Below are 26,408 nucleotides of genomic sequence, written 5' to 3' on the forward strand. Positions count from 1 at the left end.
AAAGTGCACCATACACATAAAACAACAAATCTTTAGCATTTATAAGTAGATGAAGATATTCTATGGTTAATATTCTATCTTTTTGATTTACTGCTGTCCACAACATAACATGCCAGTTCCAACCCTATCCACATGATCCAACTGCTATAAATTCCATCCTGCATCTAATCATGTCAATCCTTGTTAAACTCATAAAGCAAATCAACCACTGTCATCTAGCTGGAACTGAGTGTGGCATTAAACAACAAACAAACAAAAAGCAAATCTAAAATGTAGTGAGAGTTGAATGGGAGCATATTGCTTGATAAGACTTGTTCTACTGTAATAATGAAACCTGGCAATGCTAGACGTTGGCAATCACATGTCGTGAGTGAGTTGGTTCACGCCACCTTTGAACACTACTTCAGTTATAACACGGCATGTCAGCTAAATGTGGAAGTAGAGACCCATGTCTTCGATGTTCACCACTTGGGTGAAACCCATTAACACAGGTATCATAGTGAGGAGAGACCAAGAATCATTCAAATCAACAATCATAGGATTCTGCCACACCTAAGCATTGTAATTTTGTGCAGAAAATGGCAGCACCATAAACAGGCTGGGCCTGCCCATACCCTAGATTATGAGTAGCTCTTGTTATTCTATACCAACACAAAGCATGAGCTATGAAGACATACATAAACATAGTAAGACCTTTGGTAAACATTCCTTATGTTATCCAGGTGACACAAAGTAGAGATACTGTCAACAAGCTTTGAATCAATGATCAAGTTTACTGACAGTGACACAGTTTGAAGCTACTAAAAAGACTCCTGGAATTCCATGTTAAACGTGAAGATATGAAGTTCTGGAATAATGTCACTACCAGGCACAATATCTTTGTTTACAATGTACTTATGGGTGAGTGTGTTCTTGCTTCAAGTGATGCATAGTGTTATGTAATATCCTTGTAAGCTGAAGGTAGGAGACAGCAAGAGGCAGGGATTGACAGCAAGAGACAAGAAGATACATCTGCAGCATGTAGTGGTTACAGAGCAGTGTATCCAACCTGACAGTGTAGAGTGTGTCAAGTCAGTTACCGTCATACATCACACAACAGTGGGCTTCAGATTGATGAGGTTACTTGTGGGTCACTTGTGGCCCATTACCTGTAAAAGGACGGTCCAGGTCGAAAAAAATATATAGGGCAGGTAAATGATATTAATTTTGTCCAGGACTATGACCTGGAGCACTGTTAGGCCAACAAATGTTCAGTACTTGGATCATGTTTACTTATAGACAAATGACATGTATGAGGTCAGATATTTAAATAGAGACGTCTAAAAACACTTCTTTAGCCTGTCTACATAGTAGGGGGAGAGGAATTAATCAAATTCACGATCATTCCTAGACAAATAAGCATTAGCCAGTGTTTGTTTTGCAACCAAAAAACTATCCTGCATTCAATGAAATAAGAAATCCTCAAAACATCAACAATAACACCAAACATTTTAAAGATAGGATCATATATTTGTTTCATCCTAATCTCAGATGCCAAAAACACTCCAGTGGTGATTTGAAGGAAAGTTTTAAACTTCAACCATCTATGACATTCTACAATCAAATTCAACATAAGGATGTTAGGCAATGCAGTTATGACATTCTATAACAAAATTCTTCATAGAGACGTCTGTCAATATGAATAACCACAAAGAGTTTCACCAGTTTGCCACAAGTAGTCTAGAGCGCAGAAGAGATATCTATGAAAATAACATCATGGAGATGTGTATAGAAGGCTGTTTGATGTTTGATTGGGGGGGGATGGGTTGGGGTGAGAGTTGGAAATGAGGGCAAAGGGTTGGGGATGAGGGTTGGGGATGAGGGTAGAGGGTAGAGGGTAGAGGGTTGGGGTGAGGGTAGAGGGTTGGGGATGAGGGTTGGGATGAGGGTAGAGTCTTGGGGATGAGGGTAGAGGGTTGGGGATGAAGGTAGAGGCTTGGGGATGAGGGTAGAGGATTGGGGGTGAGGGTAGAGGGTTGGGGATGAAAGTAGAGGGTTGGGGATGAAGGTAGAGGGTTTGGATGAGGGAAGAAGGTTGGGATGAGGGTAGAGGGTTGGGATGAGGGTAGAGGTTAGGAATGAGGGTAGAGAGTTGTGGATGAAGGTAGAGGGTTGGGATGAGGGTAGAGGGTTGGGATGAGGGTAGAGGGTTGGAATGAGGGTAGAGGGTTGGGATGAAGGTAGAGGGTTGGGATGAGAGTATAGGGTAAGGATGAGGGTAGAGGTTGGGATGAGGGTAAAGGGGTAAATTGAAGTGGGGTGTGATGGGGAGGTTTCGCAGAAACAGTTGGAGTTTTAAAGTTATGTGTTTCCCAGTTACACTGATAGCAAATGGGTAAAGGGGACAGTTTAAGAGGGAGTTGACAGTGATAGGGTTGAGTGTTAAGTGGTGAGGTAAGGGGTGTGGTAAGGTGGGAAGTGATGTCACAGATAATGTATATTTAAAGGATGCCAGGGAAAAAATGACAAATTCATCAGACAATTAGCCTAATGTTAACATTATCAGAAATCTCCTGTTTTAGGTGGTTAGCTCAGGTACAAACAGGTTTTAAGAATGTGATAAAAATTATTGCACTTATATTGTGATGTGCATGCACGTTTGTTTGTGTGGGGTTGCTTGTACCAGTCCGGACTTATGTCAGTTTTAAAGTGCTATCTCCACTGAGATAACATGCCACAGTTCAACGTGGATACCCTACTCAGAAACATAATACTGACTACAAACCGCCCAGTCCTTGTTTTATCCCCTTAATGCCGAGCGCCAGGCAGGGTTACAACAAGAACCATCTTTTGGTATGATGTCAGGCCGGGGATCATATGTTTTAGTGTGCCTACATCTGTATGTGACACAGGGTGGAAATTAGCACTATCCCATTAGGACCAGCTTTGTTAATGTTAAGGGTATCCTAAGGGCTAGTGGAATTTCAAACATTTTTGTAGGGTATTGCTACATGCTATCACTATTCGGGCAAATGTTAGCTTCCTTGCTGTACATATTATTAAAAGAAAAAGCAAGTTACTTCCTTATGTTCCTGTTAGACAACAATTGATACCATGATTGTTACATAGAGAATTATAATTTATATTGATTATCCATCATGGTCTCCAACCATCTGTTTCCGCCTTGCAAATCAACTGATACCAACACAAACAAGTATATGCTGACTATGCTTCCATGACAACATCTGTGGTGGGACATTCCTAGCACCTTCTGGTGGCACATTCTAGTTCCACACAGGTATTTGATGGTACCTGCTGGAGCTGTCAGTCATGATGGCTGTACAACTATCTCCTCGCTGGGAGAAGCAACTTGTGTTATCATTACTGGCAGTGTGCCTTAAAGTTGGGAGTATGCAGGCAACTTGACAACACTTGACTGGAACAGGAATGTACTTCATTACCTAGAAGGAGATGCAGAATGAATTCCACAAAATGGAGAAATCAAACATATTCCAGACACACTGAGGAGTGGCAATACATTACTTGTACACCAGCATAAATAGAACACTACTACCTTAATTATCCCAATCCTGTGGAACAAGGTCGTGTTGAGACCTGTAACTTTTCAGCACTCGCCTACATTATTTCTCTAACATGTGTAACATGCAGGAGATTGCTTGGGCAAATTGCTTCATATTTTACCCTGTCTAAATATTGAGATTAATGCTGTGTTACTATATTATGTGTATTGTGAGGATTTATGTCAATATATGGAATAATAAAAGAATATACTTAGGCAAGTTATCAGCAGCATTTTAAAAGATTTATATCTGTACATGTTATTTTAAGTGACATTATCATCATTCTTTATTCATCCAACCACACTTCATTCAGTTAAAAATCTGTGTTCCCAGAAAATCAGTTACAAAACCCAAATTTCAATATTCAAATACCCCGGTGAAAATCTGGGTTAGAACTGGTCTTCAGTTACCCATGCTTGTCATGAGAGGCAACAAACCAGATCGGGAGGTCTGGCTTGATGACTTGGTTGATGCATGTGGATTGATGCTCATGATGTCAATCAATGTTTGGTCTGACTTAATTATTTACAGGTTGCCACCATATAGCTAGCATATTACTGAATGTGGCATTAATCAACAAACAACCAAACAGTATTCAGATGAACAGTGGCACTGATCATGAAAATAAGACATAAGACCTGGTTATATCTGTAGGTGTGTGTTGACAGTTCAGTGGTTACATCATGTACATTGCACTTTATATTTGGACAGGAAGTTTATTAAATCATGTAGTTGTTCCTTGTTGTTCAAGCCCCAGGCCAGGAAGTTTTGTTTGAGGGGAAAATGTCTGTGTGTCATGACTCTGTTTCACTACTCTGTGAGATGTCTTTGAGTGAGTGAGTCAGTTGGGTTTACACCGCTTTTAGCAATATTCCAGCAATATCATGGCGGGGGACACCAGAAATGGGCTTCACACATTGTACCCATGTCGGGAATCGAACCCAGGTCTTCGGCGCAACGAGCTAACGCTTTTACCACTAGGCTACCAGACCGCCTCTTTGTGACACATACTGTACATTTACTACACTGACCATCAGTGTCTGCCAAGTCAAATGTAATTTCATAACATGCTCAATCAGATGACATGCTGTCAAGGATAATGTACTTTATCAAAATTAATTAAAAAAACCTATGAAATGTTATCATTAAAGAAAAGGATCCAGAGACTAAGCAGGGTTTTACCTTGACCTACAAAACTAGGGGTCCAGTGGAACCCCAAATAATAAATTTCAAGGTCCCTACAGGAAATATGCGAGTCCTATAAAGTAATGAATTTGAGTAGTGTACTGTACTGTCGGATGTGATAATTACATTAATTACAGGACAAATCTATTTCATGTCAAGAATTGGGTACAATGAATATTACTGTTTGTCCCTCTCAATGCAATCTTGTTTTTTTCTGTGTCCATTCTGAATATTTGGTACAACCCTGGACAAAGATAAGAAGTTGTCAAGTAGCAAGAAAACCAAACATTCACTTTATCTGCACTATACTGCTTCCTCAATTATTGAATATGTTAACAAGGATTAAATTTAAATGGGTTGGGTTCATAGCTGTGCAAGTAAAGGTGTGGCAATTCATTTTCATTGCACATTGTTAATTCCTCAACTTCTCATTGAGTAACAAAGTGTTAATGGCCACTAGACAAGTTGTCAAACCCATAAACTATAATGTGGTCCTCCACAGCTTGAAGGGTCAATTAATCAGACATGTCCACTGAGTAACAGTGGGTGTGACAGCACAGTCAATCTGAACCGGTTAGTCATCAACTCAGCTCAACCCATGGTCACTAGCCTACCAACAGAGGTAGGTATGCGTGGGTTCAATATAACACAAAACTCTGGTATTCTATGAAATGTAACAGTGTACTTGGATCTGGCATGAGTATTTACTGGTTTTTATCACAGGTTACCGAAAACCCATATACACAGGGCTTGGATTGACATTAGTCCGCTGGTCTGAGATCAGTAATATTCAAGGACTGGTGACCTTTCCTTGTTGAATACCACTTTTACCAATACATTGACAGCAACTCTGCTGCCGATTGTTTTTGAAGACTTGTAAGAATAAAATACATTTCCATCCCCGATAAATAGCCTATGAAGACCTTTTTTAACCAATAATTCCAAGTTTGATGTTGAAAACTTTCCTATTCAAGATGTCAAAATTGAAACAACACCCCAATTGCATTAATAAATTTTTCTCAAGATGTTTTCCACCATGCTTGTTGAGTGTAGTGATTGTGGCATTTCTAAATATACTATGGTATGCTCAAATTTGTTCATGGTGTCCTCATGCGACAGTTAGCCGTGGCATTTATAGACAAGTGACATTTGTTGAAATAAACGTATGGAATTAGCTTCTACACTAAAACAGGCCAACCAAACATTGCCACAAGATTGGAGTCTTACAGACAGTTATTTTTGTTGACTGACAGTTGCTATTGTTTACTTGCATTATATGACAGAACACATAACATATTTTTGGTTCATGAAAATGTCCCAATCAACTGGTTCAGGTTACAGTATTCGGGATAGACACTAATGGTCATATTCCACTAGTTGCACCTCATTTCGGACAAGTGGTATTGTGAAATAACTAGATACGGGGAAAAAACAACTAGCCTGTCCTGATTGTTACTTGTGTCAGACTAACGGACTAGTGGCCATGTTTATCCGTGAAAAGACTACTGAGTATTATAGAAAAAGCAAGTGAGTAGATGTTAACATTCAGCAATATTCCAACCATATAGGCGGCCTGAAGATAATCAAGTCTGGACCAGTGTTAGAATCAATAGCAACATCCCACACCATCAGCAGTGTTTGAAAAGTATGAAAGCAAAAGGGTCCTTGTCAAGGCCTTAATATTAAGGATGGGTGGGGTGGTCATTGATTCAAATACGATTATAGCAGCAAACCTGAATGACTCCAGTCCCCCCTACACATAATTTCTTACACTTTGTTGGGGTACAGTGACATAGGTGGCTGACAACCAATTCCACCATATAATCTCCATAGGGTCCTACTAGGACACTCAGCTTGAGGATGTAACTTATATAACATACAACAATATATAACAACCTGGAACAGTAACTCCTCATAACCAGGAAATAACCACTAAACTCAAAGTCCATCTCAAACTAAGCATTGGCGACAGACGATTGTTACACTGTCAGAGAGGTTTCGTCCATCCTGTCTGCCTGTAATCCATACTGTCTTAATCATCATCACAAATATCAGGGTTCTAAATTAAGGGGGTTCCTTGGGTCCTTGAGGTTTTTGAACTTAGGGACACTGAATATGATACACTAAATCAAACCGTGTTAACTATTGTCTTGGAAGTATTACTTCACCAATGTAGGTTGTGCATACATTAATATGTATCTATACATCAAGAGACCATTCCAGGTAAGAATATAGGTCCCCAGCAACCAGTGCTTGACGAAAGAGGCGACTGAATATGGATTGGGTGGTAAGACTCTGTGACTGGAGTGATTGTAAGTCATAAGATCCGAATTGCGTAGATCGATGACCATAATGTCAATCACTGGATTGTCTGCTACAGACTCAATTAATTACAGACAATCGTCATATAGCTAAATGTGCAGTTAAACAACATACAAATAAAGACATAATGAAAGGAGAACACACATCCCCCACCCACCCACCCCTGTACACACATCAACACTTCAATTAAGATTACCGTATCTCTATTACATCCTGGTTACTAATAACCCTATCAAGAGTAACACAGCCCTGGAGTGAGGTCAACAACACTAACAATAACATTACCAGTACACAATGCATGGAGCACTCAAATATGAAAGTGTTGTTGATTTTAGATAAGCCACAATCAACTTGTGGACTTCGGCTGTTTCCTGGTAAAGATAATTCCTTGAAGTATTAACCACAACTTTCAACAAATGTATAAGAAACCTGCAACCTTAGTGTCATAAAACCTCTTACTGTCCAGTAACCGAATTAATAATAATCCATGCCATAAAACAAAATCTAAACAAAATACATTGGGCTTGTAGACTGAAAAGATTTGGGCAGTCTGCATAACATACAACTACTATTTTACTGTCTTGCAATATCTTGAAGAGTAGCTGTTGACACTGACACCAATTTAATGTTCCATGACTGAAGGGTGCTTTCAAAATCTGAAGCTACGAATCCTGCATATCAGGGGTGGAGACCATTGGTCATATCCAACTAGTCCGAAGCTCATTTTGGACAAACTAGATTTGAGGATAAAACTAGTCCACCTAGTAGTAGTGGGATGATACACCGATTTTTTACTTCTCGATACATGGATTGATCACAGTCGCGCAATAAGTAAGAATATTGATTCTTACCTTAAATGTTTGCTTTAATAACTGTTACACCAAACACAAACAAGGAGTGAAAAATAGTGGTAAAAATGTAAGTATTTTCATCATATTACGCAATACTTGACACTGCCAACTGTAAATTATCAGTGTGCCAGGTATTTGGCCATCTTGTCTATGAAAAAGAATGTTTATGCACCACAATTAATAGCACATACAAGTATCGTGATACGTATCTGATCATGAGCAAAGTACTGTGATACGTATTGGGTCTCACAGTTGGTGTATCTTCCCAGCATTACCACCTAGATTGTTACTAGTCTCAGACTAGTGACTGTGTCTATCCCTGTATATAAGTACAAACAATGAGGAAATTATGAAAATAACAATCATAAGCACAAAGCTCTGGACTGGATACAATCTTAAACAAAATGGTTACTGCATATTGCACAGTGTAACCTTTAAAGAAGCTCCCTAAGTCTGACTAGTGAGCATCATCCATGGCAACGTCATGTGACAACATAGTGTAATGTCCCTGTGCTGTGTGAGCAGTGTGTGTTTTTAACACCCAGTCTCTCGGTCGGACACATGACTGTCGCCAGTAATCTGTGCTGCAACCTGTCAGGCACTTACACTGATGACCATTCTCCACCAACATGTGCCTCAGCATCAAGTGTGCTGGCAACACTTAATACAGCTCATCTTTTAAACACTTTCCTGTTGTCGAAGGACACATATAAGATAGCTACAGGATAAACCGCAAAGAACAATGAAGAATGAAGTGTGGTTTATTTCACAATAAAACATTGTTCTATCATGATGTCATTTCTGGAGATTCGAACATGCGTTCACAACTTGTTGACAGATAGTGGATAACTTTATTTATGTGAGGGGAATGTCTAGTGAGTTGTTCCCCATAGATGTAGCTGGGCAATGCAGATAAACTCGATGGCCGAACAGTCGCATCCAAAAGTGGGAGAGATATGACAACTGGTATTGGGTGAAAAGGTACAGGCAATCGACCTGAGGATTGTGAGAATCTGAGGGAAATACTCACCTGGCCACAAAATGGACATGTCCGACATTGCCGAGGGCGGATTCTATTGAGGGAGTCATCATTTTTAAACACGGCTATATAAAGCATCTGCACATAATTTTCATATCTTATATAAGAAATAAATGACTCGTGGTCGTTGTTTATCATACAATAAAACACTATTTTATTTTGCAATAATTCACAAATAAAACTCAAACCCCTTCCAAATCAACTTAGAAATGATAAAAGGCGAGTATCATTCTGAGCTCATACTCCTTACACATGACCAAACATTTTCATACACTTACAAACAAGGACAAATTTCGAACATGTCAACATGAGGGTGTGTTTTCTTCGTAAAAGTCAATAAGCAATAAGTGTATTTGTTATATATTTTAAAGTAAAATACCATTGCCTTCCAGGAGATATCTAAGCTACCCCCTCCCCAGCTTGTGAGCCAGTGGTCCCTGGTATACAGATGTAGACAGTACATGTGTGTATACACTGGTGTTTGATGTAGGTCGCCAGTGACACATGCTTGATGTAGTGTCTCACACGACCCTGCTAAATAGTGTCAGATGAACATGGGGAAATACTCCACCGTTAATGACCTGTAGCGTCACTAATGAATATGTTAAAGAGGGCAATGGATATAGTCTTCACAGAGATAAAAGAACATTTCTGAGGTACAAATGTTCAGCTGGAAAATTACATCATGTGTGTGCATTAATTAGTCACATCTTTGTGTGAAACAAGAGCATGTTGTTTTTCCAAATGATGGCAAGCAGGCAAAACCCTTAAAAATGGCAAATTACTACTAGTCCTTATGATACCTTAACTATTAAGGCAATTTGGCAAGAACTATAGCACTAGTGCCAGTTTCTAACACTGCCAGGGCTTCTGAAAACTAGCTTAATTAACAAATGTTGGCAAAATCATAATAAGATAATGAGAAAGTATCTTTGAAGTTTCAAGAGCAACAAACAAATCACTAATAGTCTTTTTGCGAAGATCAAAATTGACCTGTACCAAGACACACTATCAGACAAAGTAGATAAAGTCAACACAATCACTTGTAGAACATTCCGGTACACTACTTAAGTTGAACAGTGCCACTGTGTTGTTTAGATTAGTTATTGCCATAACACCACAGCCTATGTGACAGGTAGTGTGACTTTGTGTAGTAAACACTATACCCACATAATAACCAGTGTGTCATACTAATCAACTGATAGGATAAGTAATGCGATATTCTAATCTTAGTACTTTGTACCCAAAGTGTAAAGGCACCGTTGCTAAGGCAAGTTGTATGAACTGCAAAAGAAATATTTCGGATAATGTGGCCAATTAGATAAATCGAGCCCATAAAAACACATACCTGTAGGCTGTACCTATTGATACAGTATTCAAAGTATTCTGAACCATGATTTAGACTTCAAATTCTCATACAAGTACTATTATTTTTACTTTGAAAACTAATGATGATGATGATGATGATGATGATGATGATGATGATGATGATGTGATACTAAACTTTGCAAAAAAAACTAAATTATTGGTGCCATTTACTGATTGAATCTTTGAAACACAATAAATCAATAGTGGAATAACATATAGATACTGGTATGATTAATTTATCAACTCAATTAAGAAATCATAAATATACTCTAAACAGACAAACAACATGATAAACATACAAATTACAATATGATCATGAAAGCTGACAAGCATGATGAAATAACAGCAAAAAAACATGCTATGGTGACATTGTGCAAACAAAATACAAAACTTGCAAAAACAGGAAAGAATTTCGAACAAAACTTGATATCATCATGCAAGTAATACTTTATCAAGCTGTGACTAAATGTGACATTCAATGATTATGAAGTTCATACAATGATGGGAAATGGCTGAAACATGAGATTGTCGAACACAAGACTGCATCGTAGTGCCAAATATTACAAGGAGTCAGTTTAGCTAGCTATGAATTATGCTATTCTGTTGTCATGTAAACACAAAAAGATGCTCTGAAACTAAGTGGTCAAAAACTTTATTTTGCCAGTGATTAAAAGTATTCAAGTAAATAAAAAAACAAATGTCATCATATACATGTTAAAAGCGTTATACTTTGCATTTGATAATCAAATACCTATCAAGCTTATAATTATTGAAAAGGAGCAAAATAGAATAAATGTTAACATGGTTAAGCTAATATACATTTGATCATGATGATCTATCGGGTAATCATAACGATGCTCTGACATATGTCCGTGTCTGTTACATAACATTTAGTATAACAGTAGCAGAAAGTGATATGGTCCCCATTTTAATTCCTCTGTTGTATTTTCTTCCAAAGTACTAAACAAGAACTATCATTTCAAATGTTTCTTACTTGTATGCTCTAACTACAACACACCTGGCATATTCATAAGTTTAATAAGGCATTGGCAAACTCTTTAACTGTGTTTTAATCTTAATATGTGGAAATGTGTTTTACACCGGAATAATTAGCATGATTAGTTTATGAATATGATAACCTTTACCTATGACATGATATGAGATGAATCACAATTCTTTTTTCATGATATGTCACACAATATACTATTTCACACAGAAACTGTAAAAATATGTTATTTTAGACATACCAAAGAAAAACTAGTCACTTTGTAATATCAAATTCTAGTGTTAATTCAACTTCAAGACAACACCAAAACATGATCAGATTGAAGAGTGGATATTACGTAAGCCCAAATATTGACAAATTCTTCAGGTTTCTTGACTGACTGAACAGATGCTATGAATCCTGTGACACAAATTTCTAAAATATTTTATCCATACAGTGGAAACTTTACATATCGCTGAGCATACTGATGTGATTCACCTGGCTTAATATTGAAATGATTCAATTAACAGAAGATGTTTTTCATTGGTAAACAAAATTACAAAAAAAGGAATTTCCACTGCCAATAGCAGACATAGATAGACATCATCCTGGAGACACCCCTACTTATCTGCGTTTGGGTTAGAATGACTTCTACTTGTGGCATGTTGTTTATTGTGATTTACAAAATTATTAATAATTCTCGATATGATCTTCTATTCTACATGTTCTAAGGATACTACAAATGCTTTGGGACCACACCTCATTTCTTTTCTTTTTTGTTAGGCATTTCTATGAATTAATCTTGTATATTACTATTTGCTCTATCCACAAAAAAAAGACAATATTGCTAAGTTAATAAGCATTGCTGTCATTTGATATGACTTTTGTTTTAAATTGATATCAAAACAGACAACAAAGTATTATTGTGCAAATGGCTTAGCAAATTTCTTGATGATTACGAAGCAGCAACATTCAGTAACTGTACTGTTTGTGTTCTTGTAAACTGTATGCCATTATATTTCATTATAAATCAAGTGACAGTATTACACAAAACAATGTTTTCTGAAAGCATTCAAAAGGAAAAATTGTCTCCCATGTGTTGGAAGAAATTACATACTTGTTGCCAAGGCTGACTCCTCGAAAAGTAACCCTGTAAAATATGTAAATCAACATCTGGTGTTACATGGGGCAAAACCTGTAATAATACTATAGCTAACGAGTATAGACTGGACGGACATACATTGTGTGGCAATCAACACCAAGAGCATGGGTTTGATGCTGTATCACATTTCTGAAGTACAGTAACAGTGTTGTTCTTGTTGTTACAGTGTTTAAAACCATCTAACATTAACTTAGGTTTTCAGCAGTAAACATGAGAAGGGAATGTTATTACAGCTATGGTGTTTGATGTAGTGAATAATAACTTGAAAAGGTCCAAATGTAATTATAACCAAACCTTCAGTCATGTAGGCCTATGTGCAACAAAGTCATATGTCATAATGTATGCAGAAAATGATAACTTCAAACCATGATGGTATCAGACCAAAATGCCACAGCAACATGTGACTTTAAATGTAAACATATTGCAGTATTTGCACACTGTTGCAGTATGTAATTATCAATTCAATGATATGAAATAATACCAGACATTTTCCTCATGATGCTGATCATGAAATCTGTTTCAGTGGATAGTTACAGCAGATAACAATATGGAATTATTATACAAATATGACACTTATTTACATTTCTGTAGATTTGATAGACATAAAGCATATGAATCACACTGAATGTTCAAGGCTGACTGAAGGAAGCGAAGACTCATGACACTGACACATGGTTAGAAAGTGGTAACAGACGTTATTTGTAAATATACATTCCAGCATTGATTTTAATATATGTAAATAACCCATGTGGATATTTAATGGGGAAACAATGTAGCAAATAACACGAAAGAGAAATATGCTAATTTCAATGATCAATGTCAGACTCAGATGCAAGCAGACGAGACCCACCTTCCTAAATTCTGATCCGCTATCTGCTTTACACGCAGAAAATTTTTCCGCAGGTTTTCCTTCTTCCACATTATGATCCAAACGAATTAAAAGATACATAGAGCATCCGATCTGGCTATGTCAAATTCCAAATAAACTCCATGTTTTCAAGTAGGAAATAAAGCTACACCAGGCCAGTTCACAAGTCCGCTATCAGCCACCAGGAAGTGACTAACAGACAGACGTGGCATGCCGACGGGCACCTGTTAAAATTCATGTCATTGGTCCGATGCCGCCCTGTAGGCCAACCATTGATTAGTTAACATCTAGCACGACGGCGTGCATCTAAAGATGGCGGACATCGTGGAAAACGTGCTCAGAGCAGCAGCTGAAAGAGAATCAAAATACAAGAGTATTGAGGTTGAAAAGGACATCGATCTTGACATAGATGAAGGGAATCTTTTAGCGTCTGACCCAAATCCTATCGACATAAAAGTGTTCAGGTTTGGGGCTTGTTACTGTACAAATGTCGGTTTTATTTACCAGATGTAGAAAATATGAAAATGGAATCCACACTGATCAAGCATGTGTTTTTAGTCACACTATTGTACTTCATGAGTGTAATGACTTGTACTCTCTCCAGGCGCACCTACCATTTGTATTTCAATTAGCATTGCAGTCCATCTTGAGCCCCCAGACTGTAATGCCTGAAGTGGGCTTGGGGCCAAGTCAAAGAATGTAGAGTTTTGAAACACAACCAACCCTTAGAGTAGAAAGATTGCAAACGGGACAGGGATAACTGCAGATTAACATTTAAAACGTCAGTGTTAGTCTGTCACAAAGGTTTTTCATTACCTCTAGGTGAATGAAGCCTTGAATAAATATTCATTTCTCATGTGTCAAAATTGTCTTCAGATTATATTTTGTAGAGATGAACTACTTTTATTGATGAAATGTACATTTATCTTCAACCTAGCCAGGGGATACTGTTACTAAGTGTTAGGTAAAATGATGAAGACTTGATATCAGTAAAGATGGTGAAAATGAGTTGATAAGCAGTATGTTGGGCTAAACATCACAAGTCCAGTCGAGCTCATCTACATCTCAGTTTTGGCTAACAACTGGTTTATGTGAAACATCTCATTGGAGACAAAGAAGCCCTTCCAGATTTTCACTTGTCCCAATATGAACAGATTGGTGACCACAAAGTCTAAGCCTGAATAGCAGGTGGCCATGGTGGCTGGGGTAGCCTGCAATCTTGCTAATAATTGTAAGGTGGTGTTATTGTATGCTATTTTGATTAATGGTCACAGATTTTGGTATGCAGATTTCAGTGCTTATTTGCCTTACTCTATCTATATAATCTAAATAGCCTATAGTTTGTTTGGCACCTTGAAGTATATACCAGGAAGTGGAGTTGTTTGTCTGCAATTAACTTTTACGATGTGTGTCAATTGACCAGATAATCATGTCAATGATTGCCCTAGGCCCTAATTACATAGACAGATAAAGACAATTTTTAAGTTTCTATGCAGTGCTATATGGTGGAAATGGGAACAAGATTGTGGTGCATAGTCTCTCATTAACTTTATTGATTACTGCAAGGATATGGTATATTTCTTTAAAGTGAGGTCACATAAATTGTTCTTAACAGATTAAACAAGACTTGAGATACATAAAAGGCTCAGGTTCGATTCCCCACATATAGGTACAATGTGTTACTGGTGTCCCCCACTGTAATAATGCTGGAATATTGCTACAAATCATACTCACTCTATCTCACTCACATTGACTGCTCCAGGAATAATTGTTTGGTGATACATGCATTCAGTTTACAACCAGTGCTCAGCAAGTCAAATACAAATCATTTTCAGTTAGTGACTGTAATGAAAAAAAGATAACAAGTCATAGAAATGGCCTAGTCCATTAGCCCGAGACTAGTGAAAATTAAGAGGGACTAGTTGTTTTTCCTGAAGATCTCTCTATTTGACATAAATCATTTGTCCGAAATGAGCTGCAAATGAGTGAGATGTGACCAATGGTGCCAACCCTGTAAATATTAACTATGTCTTTTGGAGTGATGAACTATCTCTCATGTTGCAGGGCAAACCGTGAAGATTACCTGAAGAATTTAAGTAGAGATAACACACAGCTGCTTCTCAACAGACTGTGGCAGGTAAGTGAAGGAACACTCTTTGTAAGACCTAGAAATAGTAAGCAGGCTTATGTAATGAACTCAGCTGAATGATAAATATATGTATAGCATAGAAGTGCTACTTCATGAAAACTATATAAGGACAAAATATTATTATGCCCCTTTGATACCAATTGTTAATGCTCAGTTTTAAAAAGGTGAACTTTACAACATTATCAAATATTACAATGAAGTGTTCAAATAAAAACTTATGAAATTTATTTTGGACAAAAGCACCATTAAGTGCCGGGATATTGCTAAAATGAGTGGCCCATTTTCTATGAGATTTTTACCCCAAGAAAACAAATGTTCCCTGAAGTAACCAGCATGAAACGAGAAAATATTAATACACTTGGGTCAAAGTTGCTCTGGTTAAGATACGAGACATTTTAGGAAACATCCAACATCAGATATCACACTTTCTTTTGATAAATCCTAAACTTGATTTACTCCGGACATTTTACACATTCATTTGATTTTGGACCTATCTGTCTTGTAATTTCAGCTTCCAACAGAGAAGATTGATGATGCTGTAGTAGCTCAGGTGAGGCAAACACAGATGTATTGGGTTGTTTTGGGTACAGACAGATTACAGAAGCAAGGCTGTACTGGCTGTATGGCAGAACTCGACACGGAATTAATAAGCTAGTTTGGAACCAATTAGTCAATCACTCCAGCTAGTCAAGCACAACATTACTTTAAGAAAAAAGAATCCCTATTAGCATGATAAATGTTTTATTGTCTGGACAAGAAGTATATAGGAAGGCAATCAGTAATCCTCAATGCAGAATTTCCCTCTTTATATTTTAAACAGTTTGTTGAATGTTTGCCTGACTTTGCCTATATCAATATAATATTGTGACCTACCTTTAGAATTCAACACCACAAAGTATACTAGCACGTTGCAATACTCTATGACATTATTTTTGCAATTTTGATGCAAGATATAAATTATAAGGTGACATCAGCATAGCAACAGGGTTGTGAGTGTGCATGAGCTTCTCCCAGTGATCCATCATGTCTACACGCACTGTCAATGAATAAACCCAGCGATGTTGAGCGTTTTCAACATTTGTTTACTGAATATAATGTTCCACTCAGAAACAAAATGAATGGACCACAGGGATATAATATCTACTGATGACTTTAGTTTATATAATCCACACATAGTAATAGAAAAGTTGACCCAAATAAAACACATCGTCAACATCACCTTTTGTTTGTTTTTTCCAGCTTCCAGAGGCACAAACCCCAATTCCGCGAGAAAAACCTGTAAGTGTGTTAATACCTTTTGTACCTCTTTATCACCCCATGTGAAAACAATTGGCTCTGATCAACCTAAGCTTACCGTTCAAGACAATGTTGTGGATCGGGTGGTCAGACTCAGTGACTTGGTTGATTGCGTGTCATCATACCCCAATGGCATGGATCGTTGCTCATATTGTCAATGACTGGATTGTCTCACCCAGACTCCAGATTACTTACTGACCACTATCATATGTCTTGAATATTACTGGTTGCTGTGTTAAAAAATAAAAAAATCCATAAAAATCGAATGCTTGCCTCTCATGTGTCAGTTGAAGAAATTTGCACATCTTTTAGTTCTAGTTGTATGGAACAATATGGCTGAAAGCTAAGCTCAGTATTCTCAATGGGAGGGGTCAGGCGAAACTCTGTCGACACCATTTACAACCATGGATTGTTCAGATTGATGAGTTATTATAAAGTTGCCATTGATGTACATATGTATACCTTGAACCTGTGTTACTCTGGACCCTGCTTGTGTGGGAACCCTACCTTCTGGAAGTTTACTGTTTGTAACATCTACATCAGTGTATGTGTATGTAAAGTATGCACTCCCATGGTTAGTAAGTCTGGAAAACTTAATCTGGGCGATTTCACCAAAACAGTGTCATCATGATTAGCAGGGTTTCACTGTATGTTTGATCTGTTTATGCCCCACTTCAGTATCTTGTATGTAGGCTCCCATGCCATGGGCTGAGTCTATAGCCCACTTCACTGTGGCTGTCCTGTATGTAGACTCCCATGCCATGGGCTGAGTCTATAGCCCACTTCACTGTGACTGTCCTGTATGTAGGCTCCCATGCCATGGGCTGAGTCTATAGCCCACTTCACTGTGACTGTCCTGAATGTAGGCTCCCATGCCATGGGCTGAGTCTATAGCCCACTTCACTGTGACTGTCCTGTATGTAGGCTCCCATGCCATGGGCTGAGTCTATAGCCCACTTCACTGTGACTGTCCTGTATGTAGGCTCCCATGCCATGGGCTGAGTCTATAGCCCACTTCACTGTGACTGTCCTGAATGTAGGCTCCCATGCCATGGGCTGAGTCTATAGCCCACTTCACTGTGACTGTCCTGTATGTAGGCTCCCATGCCATGGGCTGAGTCTATAGCCCACTTCACTGTGACTGTCCTGAATGTAGACTCCCAACCCCACCCAAGAGAACACGGGATTCATGAAGATCTGGTGTAGAATAGGTCTTCAGCAACCCATTCTTGCCGTAAAAGGTGACTACACTTGTTGAAAGAGGCGACTAACAGGATCGGGTGGTCAGACTTGCTGACTTGGTTGAAGCATGTAATCATGTCCCAATTGCGTAGATCGATGCTCATGATATCAATCACTGGATTGTCTGGTCCAGACTCGATTATTTACAGACCGTCATCATATGGCTGGAATATTGCTGAGTGTGGCGCTAAACAACAAACAAACAAGTGAATACTGGGTAGGAATAACCTATGCTTGTTTTAAGAGGCAACTAAATCGTTCGGGTGGTCAGTCTTGATTATTTACTGTCCGCTGTCCTATAGCTGAAATATTGCTGAATGCAGTCTCACACAACAGTAAAACTCACAATCCACAGGCCGTGTCTATGCCCCACTTCACTCTTACTGTCTTGTATGTAGGCTCCGAAGCCACGGGCACCTGGCAGATGGCAGGAGTACGCCAAGCTGAAGGGCATCGTGAACAGGAAGAAGAGTCGCATGGTTTGGGATGAAGTACACAAGGTAAGGATGTAACTTTATGACACCTTTAAATGAGTATTGGTGTCCTGAAATAGGGCAGTGGTTTATGGCTGCCGTCATGAGCACCAGCATTGATGTGACTTGTTTGTTATACACAGCTGCTCCTTAGTGTGATGTGCCTCAATGATAAAATGATTCTGGTGGGAATCTGGTTCAGACTTGGGGCGGTCGGGTAGCCTAGTGGTCAAAGCATTAGCTCGTCACGCCGAAGACCCAGGTTTGATTCCCGACATGGGTACAATGTGTGAAGCCCATTTCTGGTGTCCCCCGCCGTGATATTGCTGGAATATTGCTAAACCAAACTCACTCACTCACTGGGTCAGACTTGGTCCCCATAAAACTGTGCTGGTCGTAAGAGGTGACTGAATGGATATGGTGGTCAGACTCGGTGAACATTGCTTTAAACAACAAACAAACAAGATAATAAATAGTTTGCAACAGTTTTGATATAGAGATCCAGGACAGAATGGATCTTCAGGATGCTAGGGCTTTTGTCGGTCAGCCCTGTGGAGATTCCAGGACAGAATGGATCTTCAGGATGCTAGGGCTTTTGTCGGTCAGCCCTGTGGAGATTCCAGGACAGAATGGATCCTCAGGATGCTAGGGCTTTTGTCAGAGCTGACTAAAGTGAGGATTGGATGGTCACAATATGTGACCTGGTTGATATGGGTCCTCCTACCTTTATGACATATTTTGTTCTCATGTTTCAAGCAGAAGTTTCTCTGTCCCAAATTGATTGTTTTCAGGCTGCTGTGATACAGCTGGAATATTTCTGATGGATGTGATATATACTGATACACTGTGAAAACTCATAGTGGAAATTGGGAAACTATTCTCAGTGAACTGACAGATAACAAAGAAATTTGTATGTGAAAGTGAGGCTGGAAGGCAAGCAACATTGCAATAATGTTGTCTGAGTTTGAATCCTTATTCCTGTTGTCCTACCTGGATGTAAACTTCCAGTCACATGTTACTTATCAAGAGTGAAAATCCACAATGTGTTTTCAAAGTGTTTCAGTATATAACCCCAGATGAAATAGATCTTATAATTACTTCGCTTTATGATGTGTACCTGAACAATAATCTAATAATGTATGTAAAAACACTTTTATCAGGAATATCGACCTCGCTGGGGCTATAAACGAGCAAATGACGCCACAAAAGCATGGCTTATTGAAGTACCGCAAAATGCAGGTTTGTGGATCTTTGATTTCTACACTAGCAAGACATGAGTGATGAGCGAGACATGAGTGATGAGTGAGACATGAGTGATGAGCGAGACATGAGTGATGAGTGAGACATGAGTGATGAGTGAGACAAGGGGACAAGCGAGACATGAGTGATTAGTGAGACATGAGTGATGAGTGAGACATGAGTGATGAGTGAGACAAGGGGACGAGCGAGACACGAGTGATGAGTGAGACATTTGTGATGATGAGACATGAGTGATGAGTGAGACAAGGGGACGAGCGAGAAATAAGTGATGAGTGAGACATGAGCGATGAGTGAGACATGAGTAATGAACGAGACATGAGTGATGAGTAAGACAAGGGGACGAGCGAGAAATGAGTGATGAACGGGACATGAGTGATGAGTGAGACATGAGTGATGAGCAAGACATGAGTGATGAGTGAAACAAGGGGACGAGTGAGACATGAGTGATGAGTGAAACAAGGGGACGAGCGAGACATGAGTGATGAGTGAAACATGAGTGATGAGTGAAACAAGGGGAAGAGCGAGACATGAGTGATGAGTGAGACATGAGTGATGAGCAAGACATGAGTGATGAGTGAGACATGAGTGATGAGTGAGACATGAGTGATGAGTGAGACATGAGTGATGAGTGAGATATGAGTGATGAGTGAGACATGAGTGAGACATGAGTGATGAGCAAGACATGAGTGATGAGCGAGACAAGGGGATGAGCCAGAATGGAGTGATGAGTGAGACATGAGTGATGAATGAGACATGAGTGATGAGTGAGACAAGGGGACGAGCGAGACATGAGTGATGAGCGAGACATGAGTGATGAGCGAGACATGAGTGATGAGTGAAACAAGGGGACGAGCGAGACTGATGAGCAAGACATGAGTGATGAGTGAGACATGAGTGATGAGTGAGACATGAGTGATGAGCGGGACAAGGGGACGAGTGAGACAAGGGGATGAGCGAGACAAGGACGACATGAGACAAACTTGACATGAGTGATGATCGAGACATGAGTAATAAGCAAGACATGAGTGATGAGTGAGACATGAGAGAAAAATTTGACATAAGTGATAAGTGAGGTTTGAGTGATGAGCGAGACATGAGTGATGAGCAGGACATGAGAGAAAAACTTGACATCTGTGATGAGTGAGACATGAAAGACATAGCGATGAGTGAGACATGAGATGGGCGAGACATTGGTGAGGAGCGAGACAAGAAAGACATGAGTTATGAGTGGGACATGAGACGTGTGAGACATGATTGATGAGCGAGACATGAGAGAAAAACTTGACATAAGTGATGAGCGAGACATGAGTGATAAGTGAGACATGAGTGATAAGTGAGATTTGAGTGATGAGCGAGACATGAGAGATGAGCAAGACATGAGAGAAAACTTGACAAGAGTGAGACATGAGCAATGAGTGGGACATGAGATGTGTGAGGGATGAGCGAGACAAGTGGAATATTTACTGACATTTGTTGAAGACTTGGGGGTACATTTTCTGCCTCTGAGCAGGTCTAGATAAATCCCTGTTAACTGAAGATGTCTATGTATACTTGACTGTATATGAACACACTGGGTTTGTCATGTTTAGTGTACTAGTAATCTGGCATTCCATTTGTCAAACTGATGTTTTCACTGATGTTTCTAGATCCCAACGAAGACCAGTTTGCAAAGAAAAAGAAAGCCAAGTCTGAAAGAACTGCCAAGAATGAGCTTCAGAGACTCCGCAATTACAGCCGAGCGAGGATGTCAAAAGGTTGGTTATGAAAGATTTGTGCACTTATAGGACAATCCATGATCAGCTGAAAATCTATCAACTTCATAATAGGAAAAGTCTGATGCATCAATATCTCCCTTATAGCTGGTTGTAAGAGGCAACCAAATTGGGCAACCCATGAAGACGTGGGAAAGAATTGATCTTCAGCAACCCATGCTTGTTGTGAGAGGCACCTAGCGTGATCGGGTGGTCAGGCTTTGTTGAGGCATGTCATCGTTTCCCAATTGTGTTGATTGAGGCTCATGATGTCAATCACTGGATAGTCTGGTCCAGACTCGATTATTTACAGACTGCCATCATATATCTAGAATACTGCTGTGCATTGTAAACAAACAAACAAACATCAATATCTACTTTTGCTATTTTTCTGCATTTCATAATCTTTGTTATTCGAGGGTTTTTTTCTGTAAGATTGAAGTTGTAGTTTGCTCATTTATTCAGGAACTGTCTTATTTACATGCATTGTGTAAAGTTTCTGGTCTAAAGTAACCTATGCTTGTCAGAAGAGGCCACTTAAATGGATAGGGAAGCCAGGCACAGTGATTTGCTTAATTGCATACGACTGTACCCCAATGGACCGACTGCCTCCGTGGTCTAGTGGTAGAGCATCCGCCCTTAGAGCGGAAGGTCCGGGGTTTGATCCATGGCCGCGTCATACCAAAAGACGTCAGAAGATGGTACTTGTTGTGACACTGTCTGGTGCTCGGCATTAAGGGGCTAAAACAAGGACTGGTCAGCTCGGAGTCAGTATACTGTGTCCGAGTCAGGTATTCATGTTAAGCTGCAGCATGGTATCTCAGTGAGCTAGCACTATAAATAGGCATCAGTCCGGACTAGTACAAGCAGTCACCAACACAGACGTGCATGCATGTCACTATGCAATAATCTTGGACGCAAGGTTAAACACAATTTCACCTCATCTGTACAACAATGGTGTCGATACTCATAATATCAACCACTGGATTATCTGATTTTGACTGGATTATTTACATGTCACTGATATAGCTTGAAGACAGCTGACTGTGGCGTAAACAATGTCTACCGGGTTCTCACTTTTTTACAGGCCTTTTTGATAAAATATACAAATACTGTCAGAAAAATTTAACATTATCAAAACTTCTAAAACAAATTGACGTTTACTGTTTGGCAACATATTTCTGGGAAATGTGATTTTGGAAGAAAAACAAAACTTTTATCTTGTTTATAGTAAAGCTGACGTTTCACTCCTTCATATATTGGTTTAATTTCACTGACACCAAAATGTACACATCATAAATGACCCTTTATAACAGTGGCCTAGACATGTACATATGTGACATTGAACACTTCTTAACACCTGGTTGGTTTATTTGCAGTTCCTGGGGTTGGCCTGACACCAACAGAAAAACCCTCTAAAGACCATCTATCTAAGGCTCTAGCAGTAGCAAGAAAGTCCACAGCATCCATTGGTCAATTCACGGATAAACTGCCCAATGAAAAGAAGTCAAAATACACTGGCAAGAAAAGGAAGGTGAGAAGACTATATATACGCAGTGGGAAACCTGTCTAGGGGAGATATCTCATTTGCTAATATGGTTGTTGAATTGTTTAATAATGAAAAAATTACTTCTGTGCTGTCATTTTGGTACATTGAAAACAAATGCATGTTTATTTTTTATAAGGACATTTATGTAAACATATATTTTCTTTGCTAGCACAGCGGTAGTAGTGTGGCCATGTGGTCTCAGCTTGTCACACGACTAGGACCTTTTGCATATCAACAATATAGCAATTTGCGACTGCAATGTTGTTTTCAGATACACCACAGCCCTTATCAAACTAAGTCTCCAATGGCTTTTTACTTGTCCTTGTGATTTTCCACAAGCCTTGGAATAGCATAGTTATTGCAAACAGCAGTCAGAAATAATATCATTAAAAAAAATGGGTTGTCAGCATAAGAAATGATCAGTTGAATGACATTGTTCTTTTTAAAGCCGTGCCCTCCTGTCATCCCAGCTTTATTGATTTGGGACATATTGCAAGTCACCCGCCTAATTAAACTAAAATAAGAGGTGTAAAACCATACTCATTCCCTCACCCTGGACTGTGGGGGCAAGACTCGATTAATAACTGACCGCCATCATATAGCTGCAATATTGCTGATTGCAGCATTAAACAACCACCAAACAAAGCTATGAGGCTGAACATGGACATTGTGACATAACATTAAGCTGACTATTTGATTGTGAGTTCTCTGTACATCTGTGATTTGCTTCTTGAACAGTTTGAAGCCAACTATGGTGATATGAAGATGGAGGCCTCCAGACAGATGGACATTCTCAACTCAATCTGTAATCAGCAACCAAAACTTAACATCTCCCAGGCCGTCAATTCACACATACGAGATGAACAAGTGGAGCAGTAAGTCAAGCCAGGTTATTCTTATATCAGTGGGAAATGCCAGTACATCTGGAACATGTAGGGGAACACTTGCACTTACTGTACACAATATGTGGTATAATTGTGCAAAGGAACATGCTTATGTTTAAGTATTAGCTGTCGCAGCTCAACATCATACTGTTGAAGATATATTCATCTCCTCATCCATCTTCCAGGGGGCACAGGTAGCCCAGTCGTCCAAGGCGCCGTGATTCGCTGTGCTGAGTTGCGTCCCTTGGGCACGCCAGAAACCTATGATTGTGGGTTTGAATCCCGGTTTGCCGTGATTATGTTTTTAGGTTTGTCAGCACCATACCCGTGCTCATGGGTTTCACCAAAGTGGTAAACGTCTGAGACCTGCATCACTTGGGGCTTTCCTCCCACATAAGCTGACGAGCCGTGATATAACTGGAATACTGTTAAAAGCGGCGGTAAATCCAACTCACTCACTCACTCACTCATATATCTTGCAACCCCAAATTCTAAGCTTCCAGCTGTTTGTGATCTCTTCACACCTTCACTTGATAGGCAATTAGGGGTAGTTTATGAGTTGTATAGAGACTCATAAGGGTTAGACACTGACTGTAGTCATGAGGGCTGTATGTCTTGTGAAGGGGCAAGAAGTAACCTCAATATGCTGTGCCTAAAGAATTTGTCCAAACATCTTGGCCTCTATCCCTTATTTAAAACATAGTGCAGGAGGCTCTGGAAATAACAGATTAATAGTACGGTAACTCTGTTTATTCAACAGCCACTAAACAGTAGTGGACACCTATCCACGAAGCAGCTGACTTTATAATGTTAATATTGTGACAAATATAAATAGGGCTGAATGAAGTCAGTTTTATTGCATATTACAGGCTTCAATTCAGTTTGTGAGGCGTAAAACAAAAAAGAAATTCATTCAATCAGATCAGTTCATCAGGACATTGACTGATTTGGTAATGTTTTAGATGGTTGTCTCAAACTTTGATAATATCATGAAACTGTCCGTGTGCCATTTGTCTGTTGTTGAACTTCCTGTATGTTACTATGAACATGCTGCACTTACCTGGAGACTGACCTCATTGTGTTGCAGATCCAGGAAGAATGGCTCCAAGAAGACCCCAAAGAAGCAGAAGGGTGGGGGCAAGGGGGGCAAGGGGGGGAAGATGAGCAAGGGAGGCAAAGGAGGGAAGAGGGGGAAAGGTAGAAAATGATACTCTGTAACCATTTGTAAATAAACTGTATAGAAAGGAGCTTGTATCTTGTCTGAATACTATTTCCTGGGCGCTTGGCATTATGAGATAAGAAAGACTGGCCAGTCAGTATAATGTGTCTGAGTGGAGTATTCATGTTAAATTGCAGCATGGTATCTCAATGGGCGCGCTCTATAAAACTGATAGAAGACTGGACTAGTACACAGCCATACCGACAAGTACATTAGTGAAATAATCTTTAATGCAACAATAAATTAATTAATTTCTCAGCCAGGACATTGCAACATTTAGGCTAAATCAAAAGATATGTTAGGCTAAAAAAAATAAAAGAATTGGTTCTCAGGCAATGAATTTTGAAAATATAGTGCAGGCAGTTGGTGATTTCTTTTTGTTTTTGGTTGTTTAACTAGTTTGTAACCAAATAAACAGTTACCTTCAACCTAGGAAAGGGCACCCCTACATGAACAAGCATCCAAACTCCCATTGCCTCCATTACCATAACACAAGATACGCATTGAAACAGGGAATGTAAAGGGAAATTTCTGTATTTTTTTAAAAATGGAAATAAAAACGAAACAATCAGCAGATTTTATGATGATGCGGGCAGTGTCTGAGAACCAAGACTATATTTTTTTTAGCCTTACAAGACATGTATTTGTGCATGATGCGCATATTTGAAATGGGATCTGTCCATGTAACTATTCTATGGATCGTTGTTCAGGCTATCAAGTTTGTATATCATTGAAATAATGGTGATGCAATGTTACATTTTAACTCACTCACTCACTCACTCACTCACACAATCAACCAATGCATTGTCTAGTTTAGACACGGAGGAGGAACACAGATTGCTGAACTGGCTACTGCAGTACAAGAGTTAAGACCAGGAGACCCGTGTATTCCAATGATCATGGGTGCATGTTGGGCAGAGCTGCTTCCCTTTGCTATGACACCATCAGTTTTGTAATGGATTAGAAACCCAGATATACTCTCATATTGTACCTTCAATATTGATCTTTGCTAAATGTCTACAACCTGCATCATGGTTTCCACTCAGATTGTGATGTTTACTACTGGTGATGGCGTGGTGGTGTGTGGTGTGTGGTGTGGTGTGGTGTGGTGTGGTCTGGTCTGGTCTGGTCTGTGTCTGTGTCTGTGTCTGTCAATGCCTTGGAATCAAATAATTCCTACCAACAGAGAAATTTTGGGGAGGCCATTAGAATGTCTTTTTTTACATACCATTTGATATTTCCTCC

At 39.3% G+C, this 26,408-nt stretch overlaps 2 protein-coding genes across 14 annotated transcripts in view; one reads left to right on the plus strand and one right to left on the minus strand.

Annotated features, from left to right (window-relative positions):
* Positions 1-13,549, minus strand: part of LOC124150859 (rho GTPase-activating protein 44-like) — a 63,235-nt gene extending 49,686 nt beyond the window's left edge. For 8 of the 13 annotated variants that reach the window (XR_006863288.2, XM_046523013.2, XM_046523010.2 and 5 more), the window contains exons 1-2: positions 13,323-13,549; positions 12,428-12,460 (exon numbers count right to left, since the gene is read on the minus strand). Coding sequence is in view for 12 of the 13 variants with exons in the window: in XM_046523013.2 (XP_046378969.2) it covers positions 12,428-12,460; positions 13,323-13,393 (104 nt within the window). In the remaining variant the exon portion in view is untranslated. The remainder of the gene's footprint in view (positions 1-12,427; positions 12,461-13,322) is intronic. The other 5 variants (XM_046523012.2, XM_046523008.2, XM_046523007.2 and 2 more) reach the window with 2 other exon arrangements.
* A 77-nt stretch (positions 13,550-13,626) lies between these two features.
* On the plus strand, positions 13,627-25,152 carry LOC124150860 (ribosome biogenesis regulatory protein homolog). Its single transcript, XM_046523014.2, has 10 exons — positions 13,627-13,804; positions 15,405-15,477; positions 16,001-16,039; positions 16,729-16,767; positions 18,426-18,527; positions 19,661-19,739; positions 21,407-21,514; positions 22,891-23,045; positions 23,799-23,935; positions 25,032-25,152. The coding sequence occupies exons 1-10, from the start codon at positions 13,653-13,655 to the stop codon at positions 25,150-25,152; spliced, it is 1,005 nt and encodes a 334-aa protein (XP_046378970.2). The 5' UTR covers positions 13,627-13,652.
* The last annotated feature ends 1,256 nt before the right edge of the window (positions 25,153-26,408 follow it).

This window comes from Haliotis rufescens, unplaced genomic scaffold (genome assembly GCF_023055435.1).
Source record: "Haliotis rufescens isolate VD_foot unplaced genomic scaffold, xgHalRufe1.0.p SCAF_11, whole genome shotgun sequence".
Classification (NCBI taxonomy): domain Eukaryota; kingdom Metazoa; phylum Mollusca; class Gastropoda; order Lepetellida; family Haliotidae; genus Haliotis; species Haliotis rufescens.